Genomic DNA, 24,549 nt, shown 5'->3' with positions numbered 1-24,549 from the left:
ACTAAGCTCTGGAGCAACTGAACTTGCAGAGTGAAAGTGCACTTTGCACTGACCCTGTCAGTGAAATCTGGATGGATGGAAATCCATCTGATCTGCGTAGGATCAGATGAAAATGGACAACAGTCTGTTTTCCTCCGATCTCCCATAGAGGAGAGAGGGGCTCTGACAGCTCAGACAGCTCAGTCTCTGCACACAGAGCGGAGATGGAGCTGTCATCCACCTGCTCAGTGGGGATCGGCGGATCCCCACTAATCAAAACCGACTTCATCGGGCGCACCACCCGTGTGAAAGGAGCCTAATGCTGCGACAAGGGGAAGAGTCATAGCAGGCAGCAATGAGACTCAGGCATCTGACAAACCCAGAGGTTGTAAGAGTTGCAGAGGTATTTGGCAGTGGGGGAACAGCCCCAGCAGGCAATGGTAAGATTCTGCCATCTAATGCTGGCCATACACTATACGTATATATAGGCCAAAATTCAGTAATTTGGATAGTTCATTCATTTTTCGGCTGGGTAATGGGCACAAATCTTCAATCAGTTGTAATGTTTTTGAGCCAAAAAAACGAAGGACAAGTTCTGGTAATTTTCTGACCAATGAACGATAAATTGAAAGGTTGATGTGTTTCTTGTCTGAGCTGTTTGCACTAGGTATATGTGAAAAAACGAACAAACATGGATTCATTTATGTCCATTAAATGATTTATCGGTCATTACATGATTTGCTCTCACGGCCGAATGTTCGTCTTTCGAAAATGAGTTTGAACAACTTTTCGTATAGCGTAACAAATCTTGAGGTATCAGATGGTGATTCCAATTCTGCAAGAGAGCAAAAATTTATTTCAATAGGAATATTGATGTAATTTCCAAAGCTGTATTTAAATTAACCTTTTCATTGTAGTGCAATTGTCTCTTTAACTGCATGTCACTGAATATTTTAGTACTGTGTTTCCTTTGAAGATGGCATGTTTCAGTGTTTTTTTCATTTTCATTAAAAGCTAACTTTATGATATTTGAAAGAAGGATGAATAGAACTTATTCGGTAGGTCCTAATCCAAGGGAAAAAAAAATACATTATCCATATTTATTTTGTTTCACTGAGAATTGGACTTCATTTTCAGAATAATTACCTTCCTTCTCTGCAAGTGTGAACAACTTCAAAGCACAGCTAGAAAATAACCAAACTGTTTCAGGTTAAATAGGAAGCTGGGTTTGTTTTACCACATGCCTTTATGAATGATTGAAATGCTTTCCTGTTTAAGTAGTAACACACAAAAATATAAAAAAAAAGTTAAAAAGGTAAAAAAAAAAGGTATATTGTGTGTGTTTTAGTATGCTAAATAAACAAAGGATGATGCATATTTCCCCCAAACAGCCACATGAACAATGGCAATTTGTGGCAATTTTGTTTATTTCTGTATTCATTATGCAAAGTCAAGTTTCAGTCACAGGGCATACAAACAGTGCCTATCAGTTCTGCAAATATTTCTCAGCATGCAGAACAGACAGCTGATTGGCATGAACAGTCACATGCAGTTTGGTATAATTACCTGCCATAATAATTCAAACAAAGAGAAGGGGAATCACCAGCTGTGGATGCAGCTGAATTCAGTAGTCAATAAAAGAGAAAGGATGGGTTCAAATAAACCACATTTCGAATGCAAGGACAGCAATAAAGTTCTGACCATGTGCTACACAAGCTGTCAACATGAATACACTTACTTATGACAGCAACAACCAATTAAATAAAGAAAATAACAGAAGACTTTCCAGAAACATTCTATTATTGGAAGAGCATTAGTTTGTAAATATTCTACAAGTGATTGAGTGTTAGAAAAACAATAAAATACTTCATGACAGGGGGTTAGGGCCACTAAATCCGTACATTGCTAATTATAAGATCTACCTTAAGACGTAGAGATTTCCAAGGACATAGACCACTCTGGAAAGCCTATTTTAAGGCTTTTTCACGCCTATTTTTTCATCCAGATATCCAAAAATAACAGTAGCCTGCCAATGCAAGGTTTGTTTAACATAACATTAAATTATGAACATCTTTCAGGCTTCTGGATATTTTGTAAGGACGTTCTAGCTATTTCTGAATTGGATAGAGCTGCCCCAGTCTCAGCCTCTTTAATGGTCAGTCAGGCTCAGCGACCTATTGGTATAGGCCATACAGACCTGGACACGTTCCTCCTGTGTCCACATTCAAGCTACTGTTACAGAACACAGAGGCAAGGACTTCCCAGAGAATTATCTCCTTTGTAGACAACGCCAACCTGGCTCCAATCAACTTCACATATCTTTAGAGACCCTTTCATTGCTAAAATAAGGCATCATAGGCATTTCCACACAGTGAAGGAACATCCATCTATTACACTCTTCAATGGGAGAAAGGACGTCTTTGTAAAGATCTAATCTAAATGGATAGCTTGTAAGTAAATTTCTCACCTACTGGATGTTGAAAGTGTAAATCCACTTTTCCTAAAACAAAAATAACATTTCCTTAGTCCCGCCCAGTTTGGGGAATTTAAGTGGTTGTGAATCTCAGACATGAAATATAAAAAAGCACATCCTTCTATACTGTGTACTTGTCTCTCTCCAAAGCTCTAAGTGTCATTTCTCACTGCTGCTTTGTTCTCCTGTCCTGTTATCAGCATGAGTCACTTTTGGCAGCTTTTCCCGACACCAAGAGTTAAAAAGGGATGGGGGAGGGAGATGCCTTACTCAGTCTGTGACTCACAACTGTGCTTGTTTCCCATGTACTGTGTAAAGAGGTGCTTCCTATCCCTCCAATCAGGGCTCTGAGCTCTTGGTTCTGAGAAGACCTCAGAGAAGACTTCCCCACCCCCTCCTCCTAGATCTAGGAAAAAATCCTTTCCTCTTTGTGTTTTTAGAGCAATCTACAGAAGAGGTGAATGCAGATGCATAGCAACAACTTATGCAGGAGGATTTGTTTCATCTTTGTGTATCAACTAATGCTGGTCACTTCACTCGGTATATGTACAGGTTTACAACCACTTTAAAAAAGTTTCCAGTGCTGTCATAGTGGGCTGGTAAGTGGCACAAGTGGCTTGCACCAAATTTAAAAAACAGGTAGACTTGTTTTAGACCTTTCTGCACCACCCACACCAATTTATATTTCAGAATGAGATAGAAGCTAGAACAGGTATGTGCCTAATTAACCACTTGCGGACCACCCACCATACATTACCTGCAGCAGGGTTGCCGCTCTGTGCCAGATCACAAACCCAGTACATTATCTGACAATTCTGGGTCTGGGGCACACATGCACACCACTGTTGACCCACTTCTGCTGTGAAAACACACAGCCAGAGCCCAGAGGTGGGTACCACGGACTCAATGTCTGCTGGCACCCGCTGAATATACAGGACACAGGCAGAACGACAATCTGCCTATGTAAGCAAGGCAGTTTTCATTCTGTCAGAAGGGAAGGTATTGATCCTCTGTTTCTGCAATGCAAGAACATGATTCTTTGCCTTCTCCTAGTCAAAGAACCTCCCTTACAGTAAGCAGCACAGTCTAGGCACACAGTTACCCCTTTGATTGCCCCTGATTAGTGTTGAGCGAACACGGACTGTATTATTCGGGTCCGTACCGGATAATTGGATTTTTGTTACCCGGACACGGACCCAAAAACTTTACTGTATGTTCGGGTTTAAAATCCGTGTTCCCTAATTTTATTTCCTGTATGTAATGGCACGGTTTTATGGCAGGCTTTCAACAGCCAATCAACAAGCGTTTAACTGGTGTGCCATAGAAGCCATCACAGCCATGCCTACTAATGGCATGGCTGTGATTGGCCAGCTAAAGCATGTGACCCAGGTCTTTATAAGCTAGAGACACAGCGCGCTGTGCATCAGTCTGCTCTAGTGTAGGGAGAGAGCACACACAACGTTGCTGGCTGCTGCTGATTAGGGACAGACAGGGAAAAAAAACATTGTGCCCGAAAAGAATGCAGGGACAGGTCGGAGTGTAGGCAGGGAAAGATATTTGAGCATTTTAGGGACAGGCTGGAGAGAGTAGGCAGGGAAAGATTAGGAGACACAGGACAGAACAATCGTCCGTTAGCGATCTACATCGATTTTGCTGTGTGGGGGGTGGTGCAGTGAACGATCTTTTTGCCCTCACTTGAGCCCACTGAGGAGGAGGAGGAGGGAGAAAAAAATATATTTTTATCAGTCTGTTGTGTGCAACGTTCAGCTATATTTTACTACAGAGTGCTGTTCTAATCTTCTATTTAAAAATTACAAATTTAAAGGGGAATTTTTTTTAAGAGCACTTGCCATGCTCTTAACTACATTTTGCTGCCATTTGCAGCACTCTAGCCCTTTCCATTGTTTTTTTAGAGCCATTTTAGTGCCTGAAAGTTCAGGTCCCCATTGAGTTCAATGTGGTTCGGTGTCCGGGTAAAGTTCGGAAAAAGTTCGGGTCACGGACCCAGACTTTTTTTTCAAGTTCGGCCGAACCCGCCAAACACGGACATCCAGGTGTCCGCTCAACTCTACCCCTGATGTTAACCTCTTATCAGTCAGTGTCATTAGTACAGTGACAGTGCATATTTTTTAGCACCAATCACTGTATTAATGTCACTGGTACCCAAAATCTGTCAAAAAGGTCAGGTGTCCGATTTGTCTGTGCAATATCACAGTCCTGCTATAATTTGCTGTTCGCCCTAAATACTAGTAAAAAAAAAAAACTAATAATACAAATATCCCATAGATTGTAGATGCTATAACTTTTTCACAAACCAACCAATAAACACTTATTGGGATTTTTACCCAAAATAAGTAGAAGAATACACATTGGCCTAAACCTAAACTGATGAAGAAATTACATTTTTGACATTTTTTTATTGGGTATGTTTTCAAGCAGAAAGTGAAAAAGATTGTTTTTTTTTTTTTTTTTTTTTTCAAAATTGTTGGTCTTTTTTTGTTTATAGGTCAAAAAATAAAAACCACAGAGGGGATAAAATACCACCAAAAGAAAGCTATATTTGTGGGGAAAAAAAGGACAACTTTTTATTTGGGTACAGTGTCAGATGTGCAATTGTCAGTTAAAGTAAAGCAGTGCCATATATAAAAAATGGCCCGATCATGAAGGAGGTAAACCTTCCGGAGGTCAAGTGGTTAATAAAGAGACCACAGAAGTTTTACATTTTTTTAAAAGACCAGAGCAGTACAGTATGTTATTTATAGGTTTCAGAAGCTTGCCACAATACATTTTGGTGCAGGCTTTTTGGCAGAAACAAAATATAAATTTTAAATAAAGTATGATTCTCAGTATCCCCCTTCCTAAAACGTATTCTAATCCCAATGCTAGCTCTCTCCTTAAAACTTAACCTAATATTTAAATTTAAGATGTAAGTTTCATTCTTACATTTGGCTAAAAACTAAAATGAACCCACAAATATACCATGACATAACACTTGACATTAACCTCTGCCACTTGGGGAACTCTGCTTGTGTTGCCTCTTAGATCTGACATTGGGTTCATATGCTTTCATTACTAAAAGGCACCCAGTGCTGGATAAGATAGGTATGCAAAATTAGGAGTAATTCATGTTAGAAGCTTAGTTTAGGGGTTAAATTCATGCTAAAGACTTAGTTTAAGAGTCAAGCTTTAAAGGGATTATTTAAGGAAGCAGTAAGTGGGTGACTTTATTTATTAATTTTAGTACAACCATTGTTCTAGGGGCTGGGATGCATATTGACATGTGAGGTCATGAAAATATAAGTTGGTTTTATGGGACATGTTCGTTCCCTACATCATGGGACAGTACCGTTCCCTTTATATAATGAAGTCTGTTTACAGAAATTCACAATGCCAATGCCAATGCAGAGTAGGCTCTCTGCATTGTTCAATTTGCAAAGGAAATTGCATTTTGCAAGTGAATTTTCCCCAAAGCTTAGTTAAGGAGGTGAACCTATGCTGACTTCCATTATCCAGTCATGTGCAAGGCAAAATACTATTTTTTAATTTTTATTGCATGCAATTGGGTATTTGCAAAGTATTTTTAATATATTTTCATGCGGCGATCTATATTTGTATGTCACTGGAAGAGATACGGGATATTTAGTTTCGTTCAATAACATTCTAAACCAATCTCAGGCCTGAGAGGGTGCCATATGTGATCTATGTAACAAATTGAATCACGTGATTGTGCGGCATTGAACGCTGTGGTCACTACCTGGTTGTGTTGGGATTGTGTATAGTGGCCATAGCGGCACACCACGTGAGGAGGCATTCTGCTCTCACAGTAATTAGGTAAAGGCTTTAAGAGGCGGGTGTTGAGCGTGGCTCCGTATCCGTTGACGAAGTTCCGCCTTCAGGACGTAACGCGTATGGGAAGGAGTCACGTGTCGTCACCCGCTCCCATCTTTGGTTTTAAGTGTACAGAACATGTCTACACCTGGCACTTGGTTTAGGTGATTTTCCTTTTACCTCGATAAAGTTAGCTATAGCAGAGAGCACTCTGTTTTCTTCATTCGTTTTCATATACCATGTGGTTTGGAGGTCATTTCTGCAATACTGTCTAGGAGAGTATTGGTCTTTGTATCTATCCATCTCAGTTCACTCTGCCTTATGAAAGATCCCACCCTATTGGACCAACAACAGGAGAATACACCAGGTGACATTGCAAACATTGTTACCCTTATGGGAACATGCGATTGACCAACCTGTTAATTCAGGGTTCCTCGTGTTGAGGTGAGCTGCTAGCAATATCTGTAGTGGAGGTATGCATAGATGTAGCCACAAGAGATTATCTATATGCACATCTTGACACTTTTGGGAGCCTCTGCTTTTTCTCCTATATGAACTTTTTACATGTTTTCTAGCTTCTTAGTGCTGCATTGCTGTATATTATGTTGATCTGCTTGGATTTTTGAAATTGACCTCCAGTGTTCAGCTGCTTTTGCACTACCAATTGTTTTGCGCAGATTGTATTTTTCATTTTATTCTTTCAAAGTGATATTTTGCCAAATTCACTATGCTCTGCGGAAAATTGTTTTGCAAAGTGAAGAGCTTATTTTCCTTTAGTTAATCAACCCCTTTGTTTTGCATGCTTTGCTATATGATTTCTTTCAGTATGTATAATTTCTTCACATACACCTGTGATTGCAGCTTCAGGGTCCTAACACTGATAAATTACTTTTGTAAGCATTGTTTTTGAAGGGCTTTTTTTTTCTTCTGCTTTTGTGAATGTTAGGTGTAATGTACATGATTTGCATAAGTCTTATAAGGCACAACTAAAATTACAAAGTGCAAAATGTCCTACCTTCTGTGGGCACTGAAAAAGCTGTGGCCAAACATACCTAGCACAGCTACTTCCACGTATATATAAGCTATTTAAGCATCAATGCACTGAGCTTTACCACATGCAGTAAGGGTATCATGTTACTCACATAAATTATCACATGCGGTAAATTTAGTCCAATTTAAAAAAAAAAAAAAAAAAAAAATGATTTTGCAACAACGAAAAATAAAAAACGTGATGGAAAAAATTGTGCGGTAATCTGTTAGATCCAATTCACAAACCAAACAGGATCTAAGAAAAAAGGTGCAATATTTAACACCACCCTTTTGGTGGTGGTAACCAGTGGGGTACCAGAAAGAGGGGCCTATTCAAACCCTCAGAAAGGGGCCTTCCACCCACCGGGAGCCTAATTTAACTCACAGAAGACCCGCAGTAAGGGGCCTAATTCCACCCACAGTAGGCCTACAGGAAGGGGTACTATTCCACACACAGAAATGGGTGCAATACTAAGCTCAGAGAGGGGTCTAATTCCACCCACAGAGGACCCAAAGAAAGTTGGCACTTTTCCACCAGCAATGGACACACAAAAATGTGGCATTATACATTGTACACAAGTATTTTTTTTATTTTATTAATTTAAAAAGGCATGACGTGCAGTGCAAATTAAATGCAAACATTGGCTGAAATTTAACATCAAGAACTTTTTAAAAAATATATATATATTTTTTTAAAGTAAACATTGTTTACAAAAGTGCAACAATGAAGTATGTCAACCATGACAATTGCTCCAGCCAGAAGTGACCTCTTGAAGTGGCCACTGTAATACTTTTAGTTATATACACCATTACAAGTTAAACTTGGATAGGAACATGAAAAATAAATAAAAATATTTTAAAAGGTTAAAAAAAATATAGTCAAGTTTTCTTCAGTTCCCACAACATAAACATAGGCAACAGCACAGCATTGGGCCAAAAAGATAGAACAATCTAGTAAAGAGCACTTTCAAAAGTTTTAGTTAGTTCAGTTTTTTTACAAAAAAAACACAATTTTATGAATGTATGGCATGATGGATTTAGCAAAGGAGCGCAACACTGCTTAACAGCTATTTTCAGGCAACAGAGTTCCCCATGGAAAAGACACAGCTTAGATTACCAAGCATGCAGGAGACATAATTTGAGAAGGTAGTTCAAAATCCAATGCCTTTAAATACAGAGTACTATAAAAAAATGTTACATTAAAAAATGTTTTTGCAAAAGAAAAATAACAGACATATAAAAAATGTAAAATGTTTTAAGGAAATTACCTTAAACAATCCTTTACTACCGACACATACGATAAATTATCGGATGAGAAAATCCAGTAGTTACCGAACAATCAAAAAAATACCGCATTCATTATTTAACACTAAATTCTTAGTGAATTAAACTTTCGCAACTGATTTACCACATGCAATATTTTACTGCATTTTATTTGCCGTTATTTAACTCTTAGTGAATTGACCCTTATGCTACATATCGTATTGGATAACGCTAGAGTACTTGAACCCCAGTGGGTTTTTCCTGCTATCCAGGGCTCAATTAACCTCCCTGGCGGTGATCCCGAGCGTGACTCGGGGTGGATTTTTTCTATCAGGAGCGGTAACCCCGAGTCACGCTCGGGGTGGATGTGCAGAGAGCGCAGCGGTGTTCTCTTACCTTCTCCTGGCGATCCAGCGATGATCTCTCATTGCTGTGACCGCCAGCCGAGATCCCCGCCGCTTGTCCGTCCTCCGTCGGTGTGAGGACTTCCTAGTTCCGTTCCCTGCAGCAGCAATGCTGCATGGGAGCGGAACTAGGGAGGGAAATTAAAAAAAAAAAAAAACTTTGCACAAACACATAACACATTTTATATATATATATATATATATATATATATATATATATATATATATATATATATATATATATATGTGTATATATATATATATATATATATATATATATATATATATATATATAATACATATATATATGCATATATATATATGTATATGTATATATGTGTATATATGTATATATATATATATATATATATATATATATATATATATATATGCACACACACACACACACACACACACATATATATATATATATATATATATATATATATATATATATATATATATATGTATATATATATAAAATTATATTATTGATTCAATTATAATTCATGCGTTATATATTACATATATATATATATATATATATATATATATATATATATATACACACACACGCACACATATATATATATATATATATATATATATATATATATATAATATATAATGCATAAATTATAATCTAATCAATAATATAATTTTATTATATATATTATATATTGAATAATAAAATTATATTATTGATTTGATTATAATTCATGCGTTTTTGTTTCAAATTTATCACATCTGGGATGTCTACTAGAGTCTTGTTTTGGTCAGGTTTAAGTCAGTAATTACTAAGAATTGTAGGCCTATAATACATAACGCCAAATTTCCATGAAAAGAATTGTACCGCTTTTGGTACATAATTCCTGACATAATCATACCGCCAGGGAGGTTAAAGAAATGTATCCTCATTTCCTATGTTGCTGACAACAGTTTAACCAGACAGGGAGTGAAGGAACATTTGCAACAGAGACACATCCAACAATAAAAATTTGACAAGGGTTCTAACCTACCCCTACTTTACTAAAAAATAAAGAGAAGCATTTTTCTTTCTGCATGTGTTGCTGGTGAGAAGTTCTTCTTGTCTCCTGTCTGGTAAAATATTGTAAGCAGGAAAGGAGGTAAGGATATTTTTTTTTTCTAAAGGTGCTGTAGACAGTTATGAAAACTTTACAGTGGTTTTGACCCTTCCACCATCCTACCAAAAACTAGGAAAAGCATTTTGACTGGACATACACTGTGACTATATAAGTAAAGATTATTTGGTTTGATAGCAAGATCCTGTACTGTGAATGCCTTTCACAAATGACATATAAATTGTTTGTGTCTTTATCATCTTATTAGAACTATTTTGTGAATGGCCTTTATTCTTTTAATCAATCAGTTCAGGATTCTCAAGGTTATTCATTCCATGAGTAGATTTTCAGATGAGAAGGTTATTTGGTGGACTGACAAATCTAACCAATCCCCTGCATATCCTACTGTGCTGACTGAGGCTAATGGGCACACGTCAAGTAACCCAAAAGGCCATAGCTTAAAAAAAACACAAAAAAGTTGACATATTATAACCTGTAATGCTCATATGACTAGCCAGGAATGGTTAAAGTGGGTGTAAACTCCTATCTCTGACTTTTAACTATAAGTAAGCCTATAATAAGGCTCACCCATATATCTCCTAAACATACACCGTTTAGGAGATATTTACTGTACATGCAGTTGGTAACATCCCCTGTACATAAAGAAACGGCCACCCGGGACGTTCTTTTCAGAGTCCTGTGCCGTAAACAGCGGTTCACGTGCGCATGCACGGGAGTGACGCCATCAGAGCTCTGGCCAGTCACACAGCCAGAATCCACAAACCTGAAAGGAAGACTGGGTGAAGATAGGAGCGCCTACAGCTGTAACAGTGAAGTGCTAAAAGGCTTTGTTTTAGGCTAAGTTTAACATTATGTGCTAGTATGCAACGCGTACTAGCCCATTATGCCTTTACCTTTCAGGGTACAAAAAAAATGCCAGCGGTTTACTACCACTTTAAAGCTCAACTCCAGGAAACTTAAAGTATATCCCCTGCAGTAGGGCAGCATTGCAAGGGTTGATTGCTTGTTTAGGTCTTGGGGACATAGCAAACAAGATCTACCTACCTGGTCCTGCACAGTGCTAGACCGGTCCCTACAGCAACTTATCCTCTGGGTTCTGATTTCATCAATACCAATGCCAGGTCCAACGCTCTGCATTGGATGTAATGGCACACTAATGGCACAGTCCACTGTGAGAATTTGGGGAAGAACCAACTGCTGGGAGAGTAGAGGATCAGGTAATGCAAAGTACAAAAGCTCTCTCCTACAACAAATGAGCAGTTAACTCTTGCAGTGTAAGCACAACCCCACTGCAAGAGATAATGGGGTTGATTTACTAAAGGCAAATAGACTGTGCACTTTGTAAAGGACAGTTGCACTCTGCAAGAGCAGTTGCTCTAGAGGTTAAAGCTTCACAAGGAAAATGAAAAAAAAACAGCATTTTTTTCTTGCACATGATTGGATGATGGAAGCCAGCAGAGCTTCTGTTCATTTACTAAGCTCTGGAGAGAATGCACTTGCAGAATGCAACTGCACTTTGCAAAGTGCAGTCTATTTGCCTTTAGTAAGAGAGATCATTTTTAAGTTTTTCAGAGTTGGGCTTTAATTAGCTTGTGAAACAAGAGAAATGCTGCCATGTCGAAAATCTCTGAAAAAATGTTTTAACAAATTATCACATCACAGCCTAAAATAGCAATATTTTGGGGCCACGCAAGCTCGTCACATGCCTGAAGTAGGGAAAACATCACTATTTTACACTATGATGTCATAACTTAATAAAACCTTGGATCGGATGAGAATGGACTGACAGTTCGTTCCCAAACCCGATTTCCCCCATAGAGATGCATGGGGAACTGACAGCTGTCATCCTCCTGCTCAGCGGGGGATCGGCGGCTCGATCCCGCGCTGAGAAAAACGGAATCCGTCCGACGGACGGATAGTGTGAAAGGAGCCTAAAGGGGGTCACATTGATGTGGATCACAGGGGCAGTGTTGGAATCACCAGTAGAACAACAATTTTTAACATAATTTACTCATTCTCACCGTGCTCCCAACCTCTTAGCTGCTTCCTGTTCTTTTAGTAGGGTGAACAGTTCAGTATCCTGATCTAATTTAATTATAGCATCTGTGTTCAAAGCTAATACAAACTCAGTGGAGTAGATTGCATAATGCTTCCTATAGTATCTATTTCAGGCTTTCTTTATTTACAGTACAGTATGTCACTCTTATAAATTTTAGCCAATTTGATATACATGTGTGCTGTGTTTTGGAGGCTTGTACAGCTCAAAGTTTTTTTTCCTTCTTTATTCTCTTGATAAGACTATTCCTACAGCCGGCACGAATGAGCCTGAAAAAGCTGAAAGTGTCAGCATCTGAATCATTCCAACTTCTGTTACAAGATCTGCTGTTTATTTTTTTCTTAGTTGAATGCCCATGCTTTGCAATGCACGCTGATTATTTTCTGTTGAAGCCAGCAGGCACAAAGCCACCTCATTACCCTTTTACTGATGAGAGGTAGCTTTGGAAAATCACTGCAATCTCTCTGTATGCTGTTATACTTCTTCCATGATCTGTTACAAGGCCAAGGCCCAGTCACCGAGCAGGAAAGGTTCACCAACATGCCTTTTCTTGTTGTCTGCTATTGTCTGTGCTCATGTTTCTGCCAATTATGGAGTTTAGAGAAGCTAATCCTACATCAGCTTGTGTCCTGAGTTTAAAAGTTTGCTATTAGTCCTACCATAATTCACCTTTTGTGCAAATGACATAGTGGGGTTGATTTACTAAAATTGGAGAGTGCAAAATCTGGTGATAGAAACCAATCGGCTTCTAGGTCTTTTTGTCAAAGCTTATTTGAACAAGCTGAAACTAGAAGCTGATTGGTTGCTATGCACAGCTGCACCAGATTTTGCACGCTTCAGTTTTAGTAAATCAACTCCAATTTGTCACAATTTGTTATGTTCTGTTTAAGCTAACTTCAACGAGTTAAAGTGGTTCTAAAGGCAGAATGTTTTTTTTTTTTTTTTTATCTTAATACATTCTTTGCAATAAGATAAAAAAAACCTTGAGTGTGCAGCAGCCCCCCTCAGCCCTCCTAATACTTCTCAATCCATGAGATGTTCTTTTCTATGTATTGCTATGATAACCCTATTCTGTGTGTTATTTATATTGCAATTTTGTTCTACAGTGGGGACTTCCCCCTCCCCCTCTTTTATGTTCTATTTGATGTTCACTGTTCTTTTACTTTTTTTTGCAATTTCAAATAAAAACATATTTGTCTCCAATACTTCTCAATCCAGCAATGTGCACGAGTGCCTAGGCCATCGGGACTCTCCCTCCTGATTGGCTGAGACACAGCAGTGGCGCCATTGGCTCCCGCTGCTGTCAATCAAAGTCAGTTAGAAAATAAGGAGAGGGGGTGGGGTTGAGCCATGGCTCCGTGTCTGAATGGACACACAGCTGTGGCCTGCCTCGGGTGCCCCCATAGCAAGCTGCTTGCTGTAGGTGCACTCGACAGGAGGGAGGATCTAGGCTGCTCTGCGCAAAACTACTGCATAGAGGAGGTAAGTATAACATGTTTGTTATTTTTTAAAGAGAAAAAAAAATGAGACTTTAGTATCACTTTAATGAAAAAACTGCCAATGTTTCACACTGACATAGGGTGCTGACAATTTGAACTTTGTTGATTTGTAAAGCAAATTTGTCTCAGTTGTTTTTCTTTCTTTGGCAGATGTGTCCCCAATAATTGTGAACATGGAGGCAAATGCACACAAACATGGGATACCATTACATGTAACTGTGAAGGTACTGGGTACACTGGAGCCACATGTCATAACTGTAAGTATAAGAATTTTGAAATATCCTTTATGTGTTTTGCTTATATAAAGTGGAGCCCCAGCCAAATGTTTTTAGTTACAGTGGAAGAAGGGTTAAAGCTCTGTCAGGTGTATATATTGCTCTGTGTAGAAGAATCTCTCCAATGATGGCAAAGACAGAAAAAAATAAATGCTTACAAACCTTTCCTATGCTATAAAAAAAAAGTTTTTGCAAGAGCATAATGAACATTTGTTTTCATAATCCATCTGTTTTCTACTATATATGATGACTCTGTGTTCAGTATTAATGTATCTTATGACAAGTTGCATTGGTGTTAAAGTCAAAACAGCAGTACACAAATAATTGAAGGTTATTTTTACCCCATAAAACAAACTGTTTGTAAAAAAATTGTATTTTTTAGAGGACAGCAGGAATACTTGGGTTTAAATAAAGAGGGATTTATTCTCCTATGACATTTTTTATAACATCTCATCTATTTTTGATTTCAGTCTATTTTTGGAATTCTTGAGAATCTTGTGAATGGAAAGCCATCATAATATATGGCAGCTGTAGCACTGACTTGTTTTTTTTTTTTTATATCTTGCAAGAATGACAAGTGCATAGAAGCTGGCTACTGGACACCTAGAGGTGTGTGAGAGGTACATGGTAGCAGATGGAACATTCAAGCTCCATGTAGCTCTAACCCAGCCTTTCTCAACCCAGCCTTTCTCAACCTTTTCAACACCTTTTCAAATAAATTTCTGGTTCTCGGGGAACCCCTGATAAAAATTAAAAATCTACAACTCATGACACATTAGCGTGATAGTAGTGGGAAGAATGCTCCTTTCTCTTGTCATCATTGGGAAGAATTACCCCCTTACAGATAGCTAAAAGTAACAATAGTGTCATTGGAAACCTATCTGAGAGGCAGAAATTGCCTATTGCTCAAGAAACCCCTAGCAACCTCAGAAGGAACCCTAGGGTTCCACTGAACCCTGGTAGAGAAACCCTGCTCTAACCCGACTCATAAGTGTCTGTTGTGTAAGGTATGATAATTAGAAGTTTACACGTCATTCTATTCTGTTCAGCCAAAACTTGATGTCATTTAAAGATTTATAGTTCTCTGGATCTTCAGTTATCTCTATATTTCCACATAAATCCCAGAAATGCATAATTTATAATGTGTTTAAAAATAATCTCAAGTTACCCCAAACTGATTTCTCAACCAGTCCTGTTTATCCAAAGTTAATGTAATCAGAATTCATTGTATTCTTTCCCATTTATTATTTAAAATTATTTTACCTTGGGGCCTAAAGAGAATAAGGAGATCTCACTTTTTTTTTTTTAAAGGCTAAATAAACATAAGAACAAAAATGCAATATATATAGCAGGCTACAGCCCTTAGATGTAATGGCTCCATCTGGTTTCCTTTTTATTTTCAAGCTAAGAACATTTTAATCAAGTACAGAAAATATCTGGCTATCTTGCAAAAATAGAGTGTCTTTGTCACTTTTTGTTAGCTACACCAAGTACTATCCTCCTTCCTAGCTATCTTCTGTAAACTACCAATTGCCCTACCCCCCAATGTAATGGGGAAGGAGAGATGCAGACATGTTTGTTATCCATATAAGGAGAGCAGCCTAGGGTGACAATTGTGGTCCTCTTCATACTGTAGATTCACTGAAAGAGTGACATAGCCACCCAGGGACAGGAAGTGTAATATTTGCAGGGTTAACGGGTGAAAATAAAGCCAAAAAAATTGAAAAGGGACAATAAATGTAGCCATAACACCAAGCACCAATAATCTGCAATTTTTTATATTTTTGTTTTTGCGTTTCGATATGTTTTAAGCCCTGTAACAGTAGAGCTAAAATGCAAATTGTTGATTCCTTTCCCTTTTTCTGTCTTCATTTAGAAACATAGTAAACTTCATATGTATCAGACATACAGTACTGTATAATACTGGAGTATTGTTTTCCTGCCTATGCTAGAACCAACTGCGGTTCTTCTCTACGCCACTACATAAAATGCTAATATTTGTGGTATCCAGCACTGCTTCCTTATTTGCCTCACTATTTGTAAATGAGACTACCCTTCATAGCAATGTATTAAAGTGTGTGTAAGCTGAAAATCTATTTTTTAGTATGATTGGCATCATGTCTCACTGTAAATGCTCCTCCAGTTGGCCTTTGGACTGCCAACAGGCCTTTCAGATTTACAGCTAACAGCCAACTGATAGAGTGCACATACCGACCTGACAATGTTGCTTCCAATTACAAAGCAATAGATTAGTGCTGTCAATCGGCTGCTGTTACTTGCACGATCCATGGGCTAAAAAGTTTTCAACCAAGTACAAAAAGCATTCTTAATAAAACTGTATACTGTGAGGCATAATGCCTAACATAATGAAAAATAGATATTGGCTTTACACAAAGCATAATTGGGAAGTGCAGGTCTGGGCAGGCTCAGGAGAAACATCAAGGTGCAAAGTCACTATTTGCCCATCCGGCCACTATGGACATGTTGACCTGTAGCTTAGAGGGTTTAATTTGAGCACAGATCCACAAGAAAAGACAGTTAAACACTCTCAGTGCTCAAAGGTTCTCGGCAGAGAGATATCCAACCAATATTATATCACATACACAGTCCAAATGCCCGGTGGATGCAGCCCTCCTCTGATGGGTCTATCACATGTGGAACTGCAAAAAAACAAAGTATACAGCATGTACATGGAAAGGAAAGGGGAGGGAGCTGCTACTTTAAATATAAGTAGATTTTTGGGGGTGGATTTTTGGGGAGCATTGCTGTATTTAAACATTTGATTGTACTAGTTAGCACAGCTCTGAAGAAGAGGGTGCGCCCCTGAAACGTGTTAGCGTGTGTATGGGAGGTTGCAGAAACACTTAGATGTTCTACCTCATGTCATCCTTCCATGTACATGCTGTATACCTGTGCACCTTTGTGTGTACGCATTTTATTGGTTGATTTTCATATTAATAAATTCCTTTTTTACTCGGATAATGCACTAGGGGTTTGCGCCTTCCCCTTCTTTGATTTTTGAGCACAGATCCCTTTAAATGTAGACTAAAAAAAGACGCGTATATATATATATATATATATATATATATATATATATATATATATATATATATATATATATATACAGTATATGTATATACATATATATATATACAGTATATGTTTATTTAATATATTATTTCAATCACATATATAATGAACAAATGTATTGTCTGTCTATAAATAAAAATTACATATTCAGGACTTGATGTACTGTCTATCAGATCTGGAAGCAGTATTCAACTGTTGATAGTTTTTGGAAAGCTGCTTCATTAAAAAAAGAAGAGCTAATCCTTGCATTCTTGTACATTTTCTCAAAGCATTATGCTTAGACATCTAGAACAATACCAAACGGCAATAAAACAGCTGTACCTGTTCTGTGGTATCAAAGAGGATTTAAAGTCTCTTGTTCTGTCTTCCATCTAACACTAGAATAAAGCTATTGGATTACAATAACATAGGTCATCGGAAGACAAATGGCCTGAAGAATTTTGCCAGTATGATACAACATTGGTTTAAATGTAATCCTTTTCCTTTGCTATTGCTTTTTGAAGGTATTTAAGATTAAAAATAAGGAACCTAATTACAGTTTTACTTTGATTTTTCCTGCAAACAGGGAACTGGCCATGACTCTGTTTGATTGACCATAAAATAAAAAAAAAAACACACACACAACTTTACACCTGTAAAATTACAATATTGCTTACTTTAAGCTATAATTTTAGTGACAAGTATAAAAGAAATATCCTAAGGAAATATTTTTATCACACTGTGTCTCAAGCTGTTCTTCATCCGCCTACTACCATTTTTTTGGTAAGATTTTTTGTTTGCTAACATGCCATCCACTAAAAATAATAGGATCAACTGACAGAACCAGCAAGAGATCTTTTACAGAGATGCCAGCATAGGCTAAAGGAAAATGTATGAAAGTGAAAATAAAAAATCACCAGCAAATTGTATAAGGATATACTCCCTTTAAATTCGTTTTTTATTGTAAACTGCAAAAGTATTTTTCCAAATTAGTTAAAAAAAAGCTGTATTGGAATCCTTTTTTTTTCTACTTCTAAAATGCTTGTAAATGGTTTTTACTTTCTACATTTTTGACTGAATTGGTGGTTTGGCTACAGTTTTCCCTTGATTAGACAAATAAAAATAAGAAACCCTAACCAAAACGTTCTAATTTATCTACTGTGTGACTTTAGCATCAAATAATTGGTAAGCGTAGCACAATCTAGACATATATGTCAAAAATCGCCTTGTGCGTAAATGGCAGTAACTCTATGTTTTGTGCAATACTTCAAGCTTGTATTTTATTATCTGTTTCCATTGCTAAATGTTTATAAGTTATTTCTTCAAACAGACACATAAACACAGACTGTAGCCTCCAGGAGAGCCTCTGTTTCCACAGAAGGTTTAACAAGTCATATTACAATAGTTAAGATTTGGTTGGATTTGCTTTGCTTTTACTCACTGCAGTACCTCCTATAAAAATTATTTCAGAAATGTGTCCTTCTCCATACACAGATTTACTTTCCAGCTTAAGTGGCCATTGTAGATGCAACAGGGCCTGAAAGTCCTATAGGCTCTGCTCCATACATACATAATGCCCCGTACACACGTGCAGATTATCTGAAGACTTTTGTCTTCAGATTTACCTTTTCTCTGTAGTGCAAGGGCCTGCCGGATTGCATACAAATTGAAAGTGTTTAGGTTTGACCTCATATTATATGGTTTTGGTAAGTCTGCAGACAAAAGTCTTCAGATAATCTGCACGTGTGTACGGGGCATTAGTTTCACACACTCTACAGTGTCTGCTTATCCCAAAATGTTACTGTGCTTCTCCAGGTAGTTCCCCTTAACCCTAAAACATAATGTGCTGCAATATGCACATTGGCATGCATTGCCATGTGTTTAGAGGCACTGCATTAGGTAGCCAAATCAAAATGAATGGCCTATAACTACCTCAATGCAGGAGAACCTTTGGGAAAGCTGAATATTTTTTTCACTGTGCAACACACAGGATACCTTGCTTTGTGCTGTGCTGCAGTGTATTACAGTGCAGCTGTATTTTGGAGTTTCATGTGGGTACCCTATACAAAACAAATTATTGGTGTCTATAGGACCAGAAATTACCCAGTAGGGGGCACCATCATCCAGTAACTTGCAACTGGGAAGAAAGGAGGAGGTACAATCTCAATTTATCTCATTACCTAAAAGGACAAGAGATTCACACACATTTGTTTTAAAAGCTCAAAAACAAAGTTTTATACCAGGAATTTGAGCAAAATATACCCTCAAAATGCAAAAATAAGAGGGAAAAAAGTGGGGGGGGGGGACAAAAAGGGGGGAGGGGAAGAAGGGAGTTATGAAAGGTGGGAGGGAAAAGTGGAAGGGAGAAGGGGGGTTAGGAGGAAAAGAAGAGAAAAAAAGGGAGAAGGAAATTAAAAAATGAGGGAGGGAAAGAAAAGGGAAGGAGTGGTAGAAAGGGAAGAGAATAGGGAATAGAAAAAGGAAACAGAAAAAGCAGGGGAAGAAAAGGGGGGTTGGGGAAAAAGGGGAGTGACTGCAATGAGAGCCCCTTAAAAAGCATCCACCAATAGCTTGGCAAAGCAAATACTAAGCTTAAAAACCCCCAAGGAAAAGTTCAATAGCACCCGAGGGGAAATGGCATTTGACAGCAAAATATTCTTTATAAAATGCACTAAAGGATCACCGGTATCGGATGGATACTTGAAAAGGTACAGTTGTGGATTAACCACCAGCTCTGAACTAGGTTTCAAACAAGCAAAAAGCCCAGAAGGTTCCACAAAAAGGATCCCAAGGAGAAGGGAAACTGAAAATATAAAAAAGAAATGTAGATGGCAAGGAGATGGGTATATATGATTACCAAAATTCTATCCACAAGCTGCCAGCAAAAATGCCTGATTGAGTCCAAAGCTCCGCTCACCTATGAGGTTGCTGTGGCATTGATTCATCCACAATGGTGAGTGAAGGCCTTAAACGCCTCAGACCCATCACTTCAGACACAGTACTACAGACACAGTCACTGCCAAATGACATGGAGTAGGACTGTGAATAGGTTGGTGGGGAGGCAGACACAACGGCCCACTACACCGCCCCCTCCTGGAGGAAAATATGTCCTCCCAGAGGAAGCAATTAGAGCAATCTACCAGGCACACCACAATGCCAGGACAAGCCCCAATGGGCAGAAGATCTAGCCTCCTCCTAAAACAAAAGGTTTATATACATAAAGTGAAAAATTTTACTAAGCACATGTGAAATATATACAACTGATTGGGAAAATAAGACATTACAGCAATACAAAAGATAACCCCTCCTCAACAGACACACTTGGTATAGCTAAACAGGGTACAATATTCAACACAGGTGGCCAAACCCTATAAGGACACCAGATTTCCATTTATGATGATTGAAATATGTACAGAGGCTTTGGTATGAATCAATCCCCTGAAAAGAAAACAAACAGGGGAACTCTATAGAGATGAATTAATTAAAGGGCCTCTTACTCCAGAAAAGATTTGTGTGAAATGGCTTTATTTAAGCCAGGTGGATTGTTTCTGTCAAGATATATAGATTCCTCCAGTCTCAACATAGAAACCAGATATTATAGCTGACTATCCAAGACTAGCTGACAATAGCTTAGATGCAAACTGAAACTCTCTTTATTGAAAACTCACACAGAACTTATAAACCACACAATATCAGGTGAGCTTGATAACATTATCGTATACAATACAAACTGTAAACAGGAATATAAATAGCATAACTAAGAAACAGCGAACATACGCATAATGCTAACCTAATCTGAATCTAGCAACTAATAGCTGACAGTGATCTAATTAACCCTTAAACTAATCAACATAAACACATAACACTCCACAATAGTTTGATAACAAGTTAAAGTGGTCACATTATTAATCTCATCTCCAAATGATCTGACAGAAAAAAACAATAGAACAATGGGAATGCACACCTAAGAGGCACACAATGGGACAAAGACACTTAACACATAACACCTGTAGCAGGATTTCCAGGCATTGGGCCTGATGTGGGTCTGCCATTGTTACAGGTAACACTTCCAACACATTTAAGTTGAAAACCCAAGTGTGAGAGCTGAGATAATGACCATTCCCGCATCTTTAGTTTGTTTTGTTTATTTTGTGATGGGGATGGGAGAAGGGAATGAGTGGGATACTCCTCTGGCTCAACTAGGTTTAACTGGGACACTTTGTAGAAAAATGCCTATTAGCGCTGTCCTGATGCCAGCTGAATGCCAACCAACGCTTCCTGGTACTTGAAAATACTGTTTTGCTGAACTGTGCTGAAACGTTGACTTTATCTCCTTGGTTAACTCAGAAGATCCAGAACTGTAGTAACTCTTGACTCTTGGCACTCTGTCTAGCTCAAAAGTCCTGTTAATGGCTCCCTCCAGCCCTTCACTGACTGAGGTAGCTCCTTGTAACTGCTTGTGCTGCTGCAACCCTTAACACTGTACACGTAACTCTTCAGGGCCCAACCCCTGGGGCCCCCTCTACACTTCAGGGTCCTCTCACTAGGCACCCCCTCTGACACTTCAGGGTCCTCTGACTAGGCACCCTCTTTGACACTAGCTGGCTCCTGGATCCCTGGGACCTTCACCGGAGTGGTCCCCTCTACACTAGGCAGATCCTCAGGGGCAATTCACAGTACTCACAAACTTTTCAAGCTTTCCTGGAAATGAACCCCTCTATCTCCACTGGTCCTCGGTACACCGGATCCTCTCTGTAGCTCAGCTCAGCTCTCTCTGGACTCTCAGGCAGCCACCCGATCTTTCTGATAGGAGGAGAGACAGCCGTACCCCCCCTCCTGGGACTCTGCTTCCCGCCAAAGACGCCACATCATGCATTCCCCTCAGACCTATACCCACTTCCAGAATCCTCTGCGGCAGAGTCTGCCTTTCTGGGGTAGATACAGGCCTGAATGTGCCACTGATTGGGTTTTCTCCACTGCCCAATGAGAACCCTTTTCATGGAGCCAGTGGGGAGACTCCCCAACCTCAATAGCAACACCTGGGAGACATGACAGCCCAGCTAAAAATCATGGCCCTGCTGTTAGGCAGCCAAGGCCCATTATACTTTGCCTAGCACCTACCTTGTAGGGTGCTACACACCTTAAACAGATTATATCAGGAGACCGCAGAATCAGGTAGCTTTTAACTGATGATATTAACATCTACTCTGAGTATTATAATCGAAAGCAGTCATTGTTGGTTTTGGGCATAGAGGCGATAAATATGTATATGGGTCCTCCAGTTTCCACACTCTGAGTGTTTTGGGGGAATGTGGGCATGAATCAGAAACAAGACAACTCCAAGGGTTCCCCAGACACTCACCTCCCAAAGAATAGTTTTCCCTTAAAAGCCAGGGCACATAGACAGTAGGCAAGAGGCCACCCTGCAGTCCTCTCCAAAAGCCCCTGTGCTGGTTGGGTCTGTCACAAAGGGAAGTTGAGTTTAGGCATTCGATCCAAAGGATCTCACGCTGCAATATTTCACAATCCCAATCTTCCCCAAGTCCTCAGGAATTACTTTCAGAACTATAAACTGAACCACTAGGGGATCATACCGATAGTGTAAATGAATATATCGACCCACAATGATTAACTTGCCATTGCTAGAGTAATAAACATGATCACCAATCCATTGGTAAAGTTGTCTAATAGCTTTCCCCACATAAAAAGCTTTGCAGACACACATCATAAGGTACTTACAGTATATGTTATCTCAGATAAATATTGTCTCACATTACTTCTGAGGAAGCAATGAATGTCACAAAAACATTCTCCATTTTTGGATTCTAGTTGCTACTATGGGAAAAGTAGTGTAGTCTAATTTGAACCTGATACTGTAAATGCTATTGTGGCATGTCTTTTTTTGCTATGTGTTTTTTAAGATGTCTGTAGTAAATCTTTGTTTATAAGCTTTAAAAAAAATGTGTGTGAAACATTTGTCCTTTTGGGTACCATAAATTGAGGTTGCACCTCCTTTCTTTCTGGGTACCATTTACAATAAATGACAGTGCAGTGCACAAACAAACCTGCATTACCAGAACACCCTAGTACAAATGGTCTGTATAACACACAATCTGATTTCAGTCTTAATTTCTATAACCTATAACATCGCCTTCAGTCCATCTTCTTACATGATATATTTTAGTTAAAGTTCAATTTTATTATTTCAAGTAGCACAGGGACAGGTTAAAGCCTCTTTCAGCTTTTTAACCTTGTCTGTTTCCTTATTACAGTGATTTTTCTTGTATTAGTGCTCCAGGTACAAGAAGTGAGGGGAAATTACATTCACAGAGGTTCAATAGTTGATGGTTTATTTTATTTTTTTATTGTTTTTAAATGTTGTCGGGGTCTACTATCCTTCTAGGGGATACTCTGCTTAAAAAATGTATTTCCAGATTTTATTTATATATATATATATATATATATATATATATATATATATATATATATATATATATATATTTATTTATTTATTTTTTTTTTCTATTTTATAACTAGACAGGTACCTGAAGCTTTCCTTTTTTGTGTGATATCCACTATTACTTCTTGAGTCAGGATGTGTCTGTCCTGTTTTTCTCTTGTTTCACTGTATATACAGGTCCTTTGCCTCCCATTAGAAGGAAAAATCAGACAAAAGTTTTTAAGCTTCCCTTCTCTATCCAAAGCTAAAAATAATCACATTGATTGAAGTTAGGTTTAACATCTAACCACTGATTTTTTTTTTTTTTTTAAGTGCACATACATGATAATTCAAAACCCTGAATTGTTATGTTGCTTTACAACATGACAGAGTCATTTTAACTCCAGTAATTTATAACAGCAATTTGAACTAAATGAAGATTTCCAAAATGGTGATAAAAAACACTTCATCTGGTAGTGTTTCACGATCATCGATCTATGACGTAGGCTCTTTACCATGTGACCAGCTGTGTCCAATCACAGCTGGTCACATAGTAAATAGGAAGTGCCGTTGATTAGCTTTCCTCAGTTCACGCCTGACAGGCGTGAGTAGAGGAGAGACGATCGGCGGATCTCCTGACGGGGGGGGGTTTGTGTTGGTAATCAGAGCATTGATTACCAGTGCAGACCCTTGGGGGATGCCACTAGAGCCACCAGAGATTGCTCACCCATGGCCACCAGGGATGCCCACCCATGCCTTTAGGGATGCCAATCAGTGCTCAGGGAGCCTGTCAGTGCCCTCCTCATCAATGCTGCCTATCATTGCCATCTATCAGTGCTGCCCACCAGTGCCCATCATTGCCATCTATCAGTGCCGCCCACCAGTGCCCATCATGGCCCATCAGTGTCCATCAGTGCCACCTATCAGTGCCACATATTAGTGCCCATCAGTGCCACCTATCAGTGTTCATCAATGCTGCATATCAGTGCCCATCAGTGCCGCCTATTAGTGCCCATCAATGCTGAATATCAGTGCTACCTATCAGTGCGACATATCAGTGCCCATCAGTGCTGCATATCACTGCCCCCTATCAGTGCCCATCAGTTCTGCATATTAGTGCCTCATCATCAGT

General features: G+C 38.7%; 1 protein-coding gene across 1 annotated transcript in view; it reads left to right on the top strand.

Moving 5' to 3' along the window:
- The window catches only part of CNTNAP2 (contactin associated protein 2), a 2,507,009-nt gene that overhangs the window by 1,575,058 nt on the left and 907,402 nt on the right, over positions 1–24,549 (top strand). The window contains exon 11 of the mRNA XM_082257542.1: positions 13,785–13,891. Coding sequence (XP_082113668.1) covers positions 13,785–13,891 — 107 coding nt within the window. The remainder of the gene's footprint in view (positions 1–13,784; positions 13,892–24,549) is intronic.

This window comes from Pelophylax lessonae (assembly GCF_965119305.1).
Source record: "Pelophylax lessonae genome assembly, chromosome: 5".
In the NCBI taxonomy this organism is placed as follows: Eukaryota; Metazoa; Chordata; class Amphibia; order Anura; family Ranidae; genus Pelophylax; species Pelophylax lessonae.
This window is presented reverse-complemented; position numbering and strand designations above follow the sequence as displayed.